General features: G+C 36.0%; 1 protein-coding gene across 6 annotated transcripts in view; it reads left to right on the top strand.

Moving 5' to 3' along the window:
• The window catches only part of Nbea (neurobeachin), a 518,446-nt gene that overhangs the window by 214,440 nt on the left and 291,917 nt on the right, over positions 1-12,089 (top strand). For 5 of the 6 annotated variants that reach the window (XM_076932409.1, XM_076932408.1, XM_076932407.1 and 2 more), the window contains one exon: positions 10,002-10,129. The exons of the other annotated variant lie outside the window; for it this stretch is intronic. In XM_076932409.1, the coding sequence (XP_076788524.1) occupies positions 10,002-10,129 (128 nt within the window). The remainder of the gene's footprint in view (positions 1-10,001; positions 10,130-12,089) is intronic. 6 annotated transcript variants of the gene reach the window in all.

Below are 12,089 nucleotides of genomic sequence, written 5' to 3'. Positions count from 1 at the left end.
TTATTTGTTTCTATAAACAAAATTAGTAATATTTCATTATGACTATATTGATCCTTTAGCCTTGTGGAGCATTAGTATTTACTATTGACTATTTATTTTCATCATCTGCGCTGTCAGACACTCATAGTTTTTACTGTAACAATCTTGTACTTTTTAATGTGCCTTTAAAATACCTTCCATGTCTTTGATGGTGTTCTGAGTTAGGGATTTTTCTTTGATATTCCTTTCAAAATTTGTGAATTATAAGGCAAACAGACAGTGCATAGGTAGGTTGAACTGTTCTAGGAAGTTCCATTATATAAAATTAAGCAAAGGAAAGTAAATTATGCAAGTAGAGGGCAAAGCAATGATTCCTTTGCCAGTCATAGGAGGTGCCAGTAAAACAGGAAGGACATTTGCTTGTGCATTTGTCACATGGAGATAAGCAATTAGGTTTTGTCTATTGATTGTATGTTTTGTGAGCTTTTATATTCACCTTAATTATAATAACCATTCTTTAATTATTTATTTAATTTTTATTAATTATAATTAATTATTTAGAATTTTAAAATATTCCCTAGTTGATCTATACCTTCTCTAGGCATAAGGTAATATGAAAGTAGGAAATGACAGGTATCTTTCCAGAAAAGTGATTCAGGCTTTTTTTTTTTTTAATAACCAATGGAGATACTACCAATTGTAGGTGACCTTGATTCAGTAAAGATTGCAGCTATTTTTATGGCCCAGTGCTTCTGTATAGAGGACATCAGTTAATTCCTAGCTTTAAACCTCTGAACATCAGTAAAAACTTTTACTCAATTTCTCACTTGTTCAAATAACTCTTCAGAACATACCTTTGGGAGATGAGTGACATAGAACCAACAGTCACTTTCTTAGGTTTCTTTTCATTCAGAGTCATGATCCAATGCCTGCTTTTTATTTTAGATTTTACATTCAAGGATTTTTAAAAGGAAGGTATTGAACAGTATGCACTAGTTTTTGTCAGCCTTCTTTCACTGGACTTAATGATTATTGATTCATTTATCTCTTTCCTTATGATTGTTCTATTTTATTTACTGCCAAATATTATTTCACTTTGTATTGTCACCAAGCATTGTGTGGTTTGGTTTTGTCCAGCTCTTTTACTTTTCTTTTCCTCAAAGCTGTAGGAGGAGCTGCTTCCTCACAAAGGACAAAGGTGTAGGTTATTTTTTCTAACTAGTTGGTCATTCCACATTAGAAAGAGGGTTGTTAGAAATGATAAGTGAGAATAAAATAGAACAGGCCTAATGAAGGCCTACAGCTGGTAAATAAAGTACCAGGGTTTTATGTATTTTATATGGACAAGCTAGAATAAATAATTCTTTAACAGAAAAAAAAAGAAGAGAAAAAAGAAGAAATTGCCTAGTTTTTTTTTTTAAAAAAACCACAAAAATCCACTGATTTCAGTTGAATGATATCCAATCATTCAGGTTTTATCATGAAAGATGTAATATTTGTATAATTCCCAAGTTACAACGTCTTAGCATAGCTTGAACTCTACTAGTTCATCACTTGAAACCATTTCAGCTCCTAATGTGCTGTTTCTTAATAAAGGGTTATCACAAATGGCAATCCCTCTCCTTCCTTTTTAAAAACATGTCCATTATGTTCATATTTAAACTGGAATTTCTTACACATGGTATCAGTAGATCCTATATATAAATCGATATACAGTCATCATATTTTAATTACCAAATCTGGATAGTTTCTCTTTAAGGAATGATTTGGTAACTATCACTTTTGTGGCTTTATCTTTCTGTTCTTGATTATCTTCCCTCTAGTACTTGTATTGGGTTCATGGAGTTTTCTTTTCCTTTCTCCCAGCTTCTCTCCATTGTTGACTTACTGTTTCCTTAACCTTAAATATTGAAGGTTTTTATGTTGGTGTTTTAAAATAGCACCATTTTGTAGTATTCTTTGCTTATGATGGTTGTTGTTCCAGCCCTCGATGCGAATTCATCATGCATCTTCCTTATAATACTTGGATGAAGCCTGATTATGACAAGAGATAAGCACTTACCAATCATGCATTGTGCTGTGGGGTTTCATCTACAGCATGCTAATCAAATCAAATAAAAATAGATACAAAAATCAAAAGGAACAATATATAGCTATTGGTTTTATGCTTGACTATCCTTATTTGTATGTATTATGTCCAGCACTCTCAATTTATGTAAATCTAGGGTTTTGACAGGAATCATTCTCTATACTGGAAGAACTTCTTCACTCAGTTTAAGGTAGCTACACATTTTTTCCCAATATATCTTGTCTTACAAAGCCCCTAGTTTTGCTTTCATGTCATAATGCCTTTCTGAACAGGTAGAAAGTTGTGGGCCTCTTTTTTTTGGAAATAGATTTGAAATATACTTTGTGTGTGTGTGTGTCCAAGCTAGCATTGTTTTTCTGAAGAGAATTGCAAAGTTTTTCTTTGTTCTTAAACCACCAACCAAAGAATACACATGGAGGGACCCATGGCTCCAGCTCAGTAGGAAGGGAGCCCCTTGGTCCTGTGAAGGCTCTATGCCCCATTGTAGTGGAATGCTAGAGTGGTGAGATGGGAGTGGATGGGTGGGTAGGGGAGCATCTTCATAAATGCAGGGGGAGGGGAAGTGGGAAAGGGGGTTTGCGGAGGGAAAACCATGAAGAGGGAGAACATTTGAAATGTAAATAAAGTAACCAATAAAAACATAAACTATTCTAATAGTTTATTATGACAAATTTCGGTTATTTACTTTTAAAATTCCACTTGGTGTTTTATGTCTCTTGGGTATGTGCTTTTGGTTACTTTTAGTCTTTGTGGAAAGTTCTTAAGGGATAACCACACATTTCTTTTGCTGTATCTTTCATTTTCTTAGTTTTCCTGTTGTGACCACATCAATTTCATGGAAATCAAGTATTCAACAACATCTTTTTTATTAATACCCTCAGTTCTGCAGGCTGCAAGTCTAATACATTCAGACTGGCCTCATAGCTAGACCAATTTCTTATGGAGACTGGGATCTACTTTCAGACTGTCTTAAGGCTGTAAACATATTCAATGTCTCAGCATATAAGACTCATGGACCTGTTGCTTTCCTTGTCCATCAGGGGTGACCTTGGCACTGAGCACTCTTTCCTGTTTCCCTGCATTAACTTGCTGTACTCTGACCTGTAGTGTGTCAGGTGCTTCTCATACTGAGATTGTTACTGTTCTGACTCCTCTTTCCTCTCTTCTTCCTTCTCAGTGCTTCCTGGAACCATGGAAGTGTCCACCTTTCATAGTGCATGTGTTTAGACAGAGCACATCTACAGGGTAATCTCCCTGTCTCAATGTACATCAAATTAATTTGACTTGAAAAGATAAATTTGACATGAAACATGATCTATCTATACGTTCCAGGGGCTGTGGTTCATGTGTCTTTGGACAGTTAATGCTTAGCATAGAGCCCTTCTGAGATTTAGCAATACTTGTAATACCTGTCCAAGAGCTCTTGAATTCCTGTATGATAAAATGCTTAAAATCCTAACTTTTGGCTATTAAATGTGTGTGCACATGTGTGTAGTGCATTATTATTATTAACTAAAATTACCTTAGTGTGACATTAGAATTTTGCTTTCTACTTGTCATGCTTTATCCCTTAAGCAAAAACTCCCATCCTCCCTCTTTCTCCCACCTCCAGGCTATGTAACCATATTAAACTCACAATTTCAGTAAGAAAGGTTTGGATTCTACGTATGTGAGGTCATGCAGTATTTGTATTTCTATAAATGATTCATCTCATGTTGCATATTGTTTTCCAATCCTGTCTGTATTTGTTGAGGTGACAGTAGTAATAGAATCATAAGTATTCTGGGCATGGTCTATATACCACCTCTTCTGTGTCCATTCACCTATTGGTAGACACTTGGGTTAGTTTCATATCCTGGCTTTTGTCAACAGTACTACAGGAAGCATGAAAGTCTTTAAAGTCACCGATTCTTCATCTGGCTTTTTTAACTCTGTTGAGTCACTAATTGAAAGCATTTTATCTTTTTTTAACTCTATTCTTCATTTTGACAATTATTTTAGATTTAGAGATTCTTACTTCTCTTGTAATACGCCTTTGTTCATGCATGCTGGCTGCCTTACTATGTCTTAATTCTTACAGATGTTGATAGTACTTGCCTTATATTCCTAGAAAGTTCCAGCATCAATTTACTTATGATCTTGATTGTTTATATCTATTGTGTTTTTCCCTGCTGCTTTGGATGCATTGTAATTTTTGGTTGAAATGAGGTTGTGGATATGGTGGTAGTATCTTAGTATCATTGATGCCTGTAATGTGCCCTTTTCTATTTAGGCTCAGCTTTTCATGTTAGAGGCTGACTCATCCTAGTTTAGAGTTTGGCAGAATTTTGTATTTCTACTATTGTGGTTAATCCTAATGAACTGCAGCTCTGAACCTCCCAGTTCTTTATTCTTGAGCAGTGTTATCCATGGCCAGTCTTGTCCTCTCTTTGTAGGCTGCTTGAATGTTGTGTTTCAGAGAGGCTCGATATTTGGTTTCACCTCCTGCAGTCATAGACTGCTATTCTTTTACTGAGCACTAGTGTCCAGGGTTAGGGGCTACTGGGCTCCTTGTTCTGGTTCATACACATTCTCAGTCATGGTCTGTCCTGCCAGGCAGGTACAGAGCCTCACATGGATTCTGACTACTTCTAAGTGATGAAATCTTGAAGTACTAGGTCTCAGGATGGTTTCATAGAGCTTTTCTGTTCCTGAACTAGCAACGTATAGGCATTCTTTTGTGTCCTGAATTTGAATTGGCAGGATTGGTGGCTTTGCCACACAACCTTCATGAAGCTGTTAACCCTGTTCTCTGGAAGAGATGGGAGAAGGGTCTAGACTATGCTTTTTGCTTTTTTGCTGTAGTTATTGTAACATCTCAGCTTGCAGAAGAAGCAAAGGAAGTTTTTCTCATCTCATATGTTCTGTCCAGTCTTTTTGTACCCTTGGTAAGGCTTATAGAAAATAGTTTGAAAGTAATTTCACTATCCCCTGTGTTTACCACTGTGAGGATTTTAGTCTTCCATATTATAATGCTCTCACTTCAACTTCAGAAATTTCAAACATTAGCGGAAGTTTCATGACTAGCTCACATGGTGCCTTGTATTTCTTCATCTGCTTTCACCAGGGAAGCAGATTCCTGCAGTCTCTCCCTGATGAGAAGTTTTGTTGTTGATTTCAGATTAAAGTTTAATAGCTACTTGGCAGATTTACATGCTCTAGTGTCAGAGTAGGATTCTATCTGTTGTGTGGCTTCCCATGTGGTTATTTTGTGTGTGATTTGGGGTTTCTTCCTCACAAGTAGATGTCCTTTATTTCTCCTCAAGTGTTTGAGTTCTTATTGTTGGCTTTTCAACTTACATTTTCCAAAAATACCATATGAACTGAATGCTAGTCTAAAATCTTACTAAATTACTACCTCAGGAAGCAGCTTTGTAAGTAAAGCAGGGTGTGTGTGTCTGGTTTGCTGAGCAAGTTTTAGATTAAGACTACTTATAAAGGCTTGGGGACTGAGAATTGGTCTGAAAGAAAGATGACACAATTTCAAGAGAGGACCAAGACATTGCATGGGAAAGAGCCAGGATTGCAGTAACCTTGAGGAAGTTACATCAGCAGTCAAATGGCGGCTGGTTCACTTCACGTTTTCACTGACCAGTTTTGAGTGTGACATTGAGTGAAGCAACCTCCTTTTACAGCCCTGCTCAGCTCTGCAGACAGAGGAGTCACTGAAACAGCTTCTATGGCATTATTCTCTATGAATAACTAGATTTTTAGGATGTTATTTCTGTATCAGAGATCTAAAACACAATTCTCCTGGCCCCTTATGTCGCTGAGCTTAAGTCTCATTAATGGTTTATTTTCTTGCTTTTACATGTTTGTCTCACTTTAGAGAAGTTTGGTGACACTTTGTCAACTAGTTGACCTGAAAAGAAGAATGTCTGTGCTTGGATGTTCATTTTTTTCCTTTCCATTTATGAAACATCCAAATAACAATTTCCAAAAGTGCACTCAAAAGCTTTCCTAATAACGACATCCTAAAAGCATCAAGTTTCTTGAAACATGAAAAAAATGTTTACTTGAAATTTAGTTTACATCATAAAGTAATAAACTTCTTATATAGAATGTTCAGCCTCAGTTTTTTAATATTGTATAATGTAATTTTCTTAATGTGTACATTGTGCTCCTAAAGTATATATTATTTTAATTAGAAGAAATTGGGAGAAATGTTAGATTTATATTTTATAAGATTATGAAAAAATAAAATAAGCACACTCTTTCTCCATCTCAATGTTTTGCTTAGTGGTGGCAACCTTAGAAACTTACAGATTAAAAACTGTTTAACTATGTTACTGACTCTGAAATTTCTGATCTGTTTATCCATCAACTCCAGTATGCTTACTCATGTTTCCTAGCAGTAATTGAATGAAAGCCCGATAAAATGTGTAAAGCTAGTGCTTGTCAGTTCCCAGTCATGATATGTAGTCGGTTAAACATTATATAGCTTTTCCACCGTAATGCCCCCTTTCTATGCAGTTTTTAAAACAAACATTTCATTTACCTATGCTTACATTCCCTAATTCATATAGGATCATTAATTGATAAAGTGTTTGTACCACAGACTTCCCTAATTGACTTATTTCCTATCTGCTGTATCTCTTGAATACATTACTTTACATAGTAGAGTTGCTTACTTTAGTTTTAGGTTCTGTTGTTGTGTATCATTCCTTTTTGATATAATGAATCAATACATTTAAGAACTTTACAAAACAAAATTACAACTTTTCTCTATTTATGTAATTATGCTAAGAAACTAAGTTGCTACAAAAAGTATTTGACATTAGGAGTAAATCAACATAATTTTATGAAGTAGCACAATTATAATAATGGATTTTATTAAAAGAAAACTAATATTGTGTATACTGCCTAAATGAGTTGTAATTACAAGTTTTCTAGAAAAACATAGTGGAGGAAGAGTGCTTTTTATCTGTTTACAAATCTTCCTGCTCTACTGGCGTTCTTCTTACAGTCATTATGACCTTGGATGTAGCTTGAGGTCAAATCTTGTTTGGAAACATTTAATAAATGTTGTAGTCAAGGTTCTTAGATACTGTTTTCTCCCATGGCCTAATTGTTTTTATTTATATAAAATTCTTAGAATTTACTGAGTCATTTTAAATAGAGAGATAGAGGCAGGCAGATCTCTCTTTGTTCAAGGCCAGCCTGGTTTACATAGTGAGTTCCAGGACCGCCAGAGGTACATGGTGAGACTGTGTCTCAAAACAAACAAACAAAAAAGTAAGTAAGCAAGAATCTAATTTGGGGTTAAAAAACAATTAGGTACTTGTACTTCAGATCACGATGTTTTGTTATTAGATTACATCTATAAACTGTCATCTGAAGCATCATTACCTCATACTTTATTTTAGGGTTTTGTTTTCTTCTCTTTAGTAATTTTGTTAAAATAGTTAGTAAATTGCTTCAGTTCTGAGTATTATTTTCTATATGGAAGCAAGTGATGCTCTTTTTTAAGGGTTTATGCTTACTATCCATAAAAATGGCCAGGTTCAAAGGAGGCACTGATCTAGTCTGGTATATCATTACATAATCCCAACATAATGATGTGTGTATCACTAGTCTAGGTCAAGTAAAGAGTGGAGTAAGGGGAGTGAAGTCAGATGCTCAAACAGTTTTGGTTCTAGTCCACAGGTAACTTTTGTCTTCAAGCCAAAACTTTACTAAAGAGTAAATAAAAGACTGTGGGGCCTTTTCTATAGTCACTGCCCTTTTATATTCTGTGCACCAAATGAATGTTTTTTTGTAAATGAAGTAACCTCTTCAGAAAACTGAAAAATTACTATGAATCCCCCTATAATAAATGAAGTATGCTGTATTGTGCTCAAAGGTATTTTTTGTTTTGCTTTGTTTTTCTGTTTAGTAGATGGTGTTTAATTGTTTGTGATCTTACGCTGTAACTCAGTCTGACCCAGAAATTGCGATCTTCTGCTGATGCCCAGCAATTCTATCTATTTTGTCTTTGAGAGAAACTACAGGACTGAAAGCCATAGAGTTTCCCTACCTTACCATTGATTTGGTACATGTTAATCAATCGTTTTCTTATGCATATGATGGAATCTGAACAGGTCATACTGTCTGTTTCTCCAAGAAGAAAAAGACATGTTAGAAGAGCAGTGCAGGCCCAGCACCTGCCTTTCTATATGGAGGGATTTCAGTCTTTATCTGCTGAACAATGCAGGGGCTCAAAAAAGAACTTTATGTCTGTTCTACTTGTTCTAATAATTACATATGGATAAACACATTTTACCCTCCTTTGAAGAAACACGGAGTAATCTGTAACTATCAATAATAACCTGACAGTTTCTTCAGTATAGAAAGGGATAATAAAAATTTTTTACTTGGAATGTTGTGTGATGTGTGATAAGAAAATCTGGTAATATGGTTTGATGACAGATAGAACCTCCAGAATCTTGAATTTTCCCATTTCTGTGTGCTCATTCATGTTAATCTTAAATACAACTCAATAGTAGTGCTTCTTTCCAATATTAGCTTTAGAAAATATTAATTATCTAGATCTATCTCATTTCTGCAATTGTAATTCCTACCTGTTCTTCCATAATAGATGGAATTATCTTAGTGTGAAGCTATAGGAAATGACTCTTCAGAAGAAAAGGATTTGGTGAAGTAGGAGATACAAAAGAAATGACTATATTACCAATTATAAAATGTCAAAAACTTTACAGTAATGGTGAGAATTCAGAGGCTTGAGGTGCTCTTAACTTCTCAGCTCTTTTAATCCTTCCTTGGTACCAGTTCCTCTTGAGAAGTGTTGGGGATCCCTGATCAGCGTCACCATCACCTGAGACTTACATGTACACTCTCATATTGTGACTGGATGCTCACTCAGAAACAAGTGGCTAAGCAGTCTGTTGTCAACAGGCTCTGCAGCAGTTCTGCCTCGCCCATATCTGGAGGGTCTGTCTTAAATAGACACATCACTGTTAATGCCTCACTCTATATCTGTGCGGCAGTGTACTCATCTAGTGTTATATTGAACTTTATTTTGTTTAATGGATCAGAGCTGGATTTCACAAGAATACATACGAGCATGTTTTATGCAAAATATCACTTATAAAACTAACACTATGTACCTCTCACTGCGTGGTGGGTGCTTTTCTGCTTAGATTTTGTGGCTTAGCTGATTAATCCTCAGGGGCAGATATTAGTATCGCCATGCTTCAGAAAAGCAGAGCTGATGTGCTTAGTCTGTGCATCATGCGGCTTAGTCTATGGCCCAGCCAGGATTCCCGGTTGAACAGTCTTTGTCACCACTTACTTCTATGAGAAATAGATATATAGCCAAATTATTAACCCGCTTAAGGTAAAAATACTTCCCTCTTCTGTTTTTTCTTTTACTTATAACATGTACATGCAAAGCAACTACTTAAGCTACAATACTGAGCAGTATAAATACCATTTCAGGACTGGGAGACTAAATGGGCTTAGGAAATGAAGAGTTACTATAATGCAAGTCACCTGACTTCCAGTAACTCCTTTGTTGTCGAACTCTACAGGAAATGTTTCTTGAGAACAGGAGTTTAAATTCTTTGTAAGTGGTCTAGTGATCACACAGTAGGCCTCAAAGCTATTTTCATTGTTGATACAGGGAGATAGAAGAATTGATTTCTCCTGACATTCTTAGATCTGTGGCAGTGTCTTTGGCCCCTTTTCATAGCATAGTTATTCTCATTCAGCTTCCGTCTGCAGAGGAGACACCTCTCTGTGCAAAACTGTGTCCTTTCTGTATGAAACTTCCTGTTTTCCATGGGCTAGGACTGGACTTTGACTGTGACTTATAAATATTTTAATTTAGAACTAAAGTTTATTTGGCATTTATATTGAATTATATTTACTAGTCTTTATGTCTTAATTTCAACAGCATCACTGCAAAACTTGAAAGAGCTTTAGAAAAAGTTGCTCCTCTTCTTCGTGAAATTTTTGTAGACTTTGCCCCATTCCTATCTCGTACACTTCTGGGCAGTCATGGACAAGAGCTATTGATAGAAGGTATGATCTCTCTATATTCTACATATTGTACTTTCATGCAATGTACCAATTAATCATGGCATATCCTGTGCATTTTAAAAGATATATATTGACAAAAGAAGTTAAAGGTGCAATAGCTGCAGATTCTCATGAGACTTTGTGTGTATGCTTTCTTCTCTTCACTCATTTTAAAATGCCTCTTTGCAAAGTCAGTATCAATGACAGAGATCCAAATGAGGGACTTTGAGAGGTCTTAGAATCGACAGCAGTGGTTCTTCAATCCCAGTCTTATTACCAACACTGTACATCCTTTCACTGGGACAGCATTTATTAAGCATAGGTTTTGGAACATTCCCTGCTGATCTGAGAGTCAAGAGTTTTTCAAATGACTTTTCTTATCCATATGATGCTGTTAATGTAAGAAGCTGTAGCCAGGAAGTCAGTAAAATGGTTGAGAAATACTAAATGGGCATTGATGAAGCTGTCATCTCCTCCTCAACAACAGCTTAAGTAATGAATGGTGGAAATTTAATTTGTACCCCTGTAGAAGGAGAGAAGCTTTGAAAACTACAGCTAAATGAAGCTTTACTTCACTTAATAGTTTCAGTTCATGACTGTTTCTAAGCTTCAGAGATCAGCATCAAGATGGCCCTGCAAGTAAAAAAGGGTGTTTCACACCCTTTTAGTGGCCCTTGGACTTAGTACTTGGGGCTTCCACTTCCAGAAGCAAGGGCATTTTCCTGTTTGTTCTGGCATTGTTCTGTGCTTCTGCAGTGTTTCTGTGAGGCAGAATGGTGATAGTCATTGTCTCCTTTATTTCTATTGTTTACTCGGTGGCCTTTGGGAATTGCTGAGTTACTATAAGGTGGATTATTAGGATGAGAATGAGACTGCATAATGCATATTAAATTTCCAAACAAGGTGGTAGCTTAGGAGAGCAGGAAAGTATCCCTGTCTCTTGACTGGAGCAGCATGGATTTGAAAGCACCCAAAGAGAGGTAAAAATCTTTGTGTCACCTTGAGTGATTGATTTGCGAGCTGTCCCAGTCATGGGAAAAGTGGGAAGAAGGTCACTGTTGGTGTCATTACTTCCACCCACAAAGAGATGTTGGAAATGTCACAGGGATCATGACTGTGCGTCTAACTATAAGCTGTGCTTTAATGAAATTCATGCCTTTACAAGCTTGAAAGCCTCACCTTGCTCACAGATTATGCTTGCTCTAAATGTAATGTTTGATATGTGTGTGATCCATTGAACAGTGTGTCTTATGGATGCACTGATGCAACTGTCCTGAGTACCATGATGGAAGGACCAGATGCATCCCTCAAGGAGCTAACAGTATAGTGGACAAAACCTATCATTTAGAGCATATACACAGTAGCATACAGTGAGGCCAGGTGGCTGGATGGCCATTTACCTTTCTGCTGGGATCAGAAGCAGGCAGATTACTAGGCTTAGTCCTGCCTGCTCTAGGAGCCTTTTCTCATCATCACAAAATAGTGAAGTGTTCCTTGCTTCTGTTTACTTCCCATGACATCTGAATACTGTCCTATGACTTTGGGAGAGAGTTTGAGCCAGATAACCCATTAGATATTAGATATCGCTAACTGGATACCCCAAATACCCCAAAATCACTTTCAAAACTTTAGTAACCTTTTCCCTTAGATTTTCTTATAACAGTACTCAATTGTTTTATTACTAATATCACTATTAATGTGTAATCATTTGAAAAATTATATAATTGTTCTTTAAGTTGCTTTTCGTTTAATATTTACAGAAATTTGGTAAGAAATGATACTTTCTGAAAATACTAATTTAAGCTTAGTTCTTCAAACAATACTTCAAATACTGTATCAAGATGTATGAAAACCTACTAAGAGGTGCTTGTGAATGTTATGTTAGCTCAAATATAGATTTTTAAGGGAACTGCTGCTTGATGGTGGATTCTTTTCACTTTCTTAATTCTTCTGATTTCATTGG

This window comes from Arvicanthis niloticus, chromosome 4, assembly GCF_011762505.2.
Source record: "Arvicanthis niloticus isolate mArvNil1 chromosome 4, mArvNil1.pat.X, whole genome shotgun sequence".
Classification (NCBI taxonomy): Eukaryota; Metazoa; Chordata; class Mammalia; order Rodentia; family Muridae; genus Arvicanthis; species Arvicanthis niloticus.
Note: the sequence above shows the minus strand (reverse complement) of the source record. Positions and strands in the feature narration are given on the sequence as shown.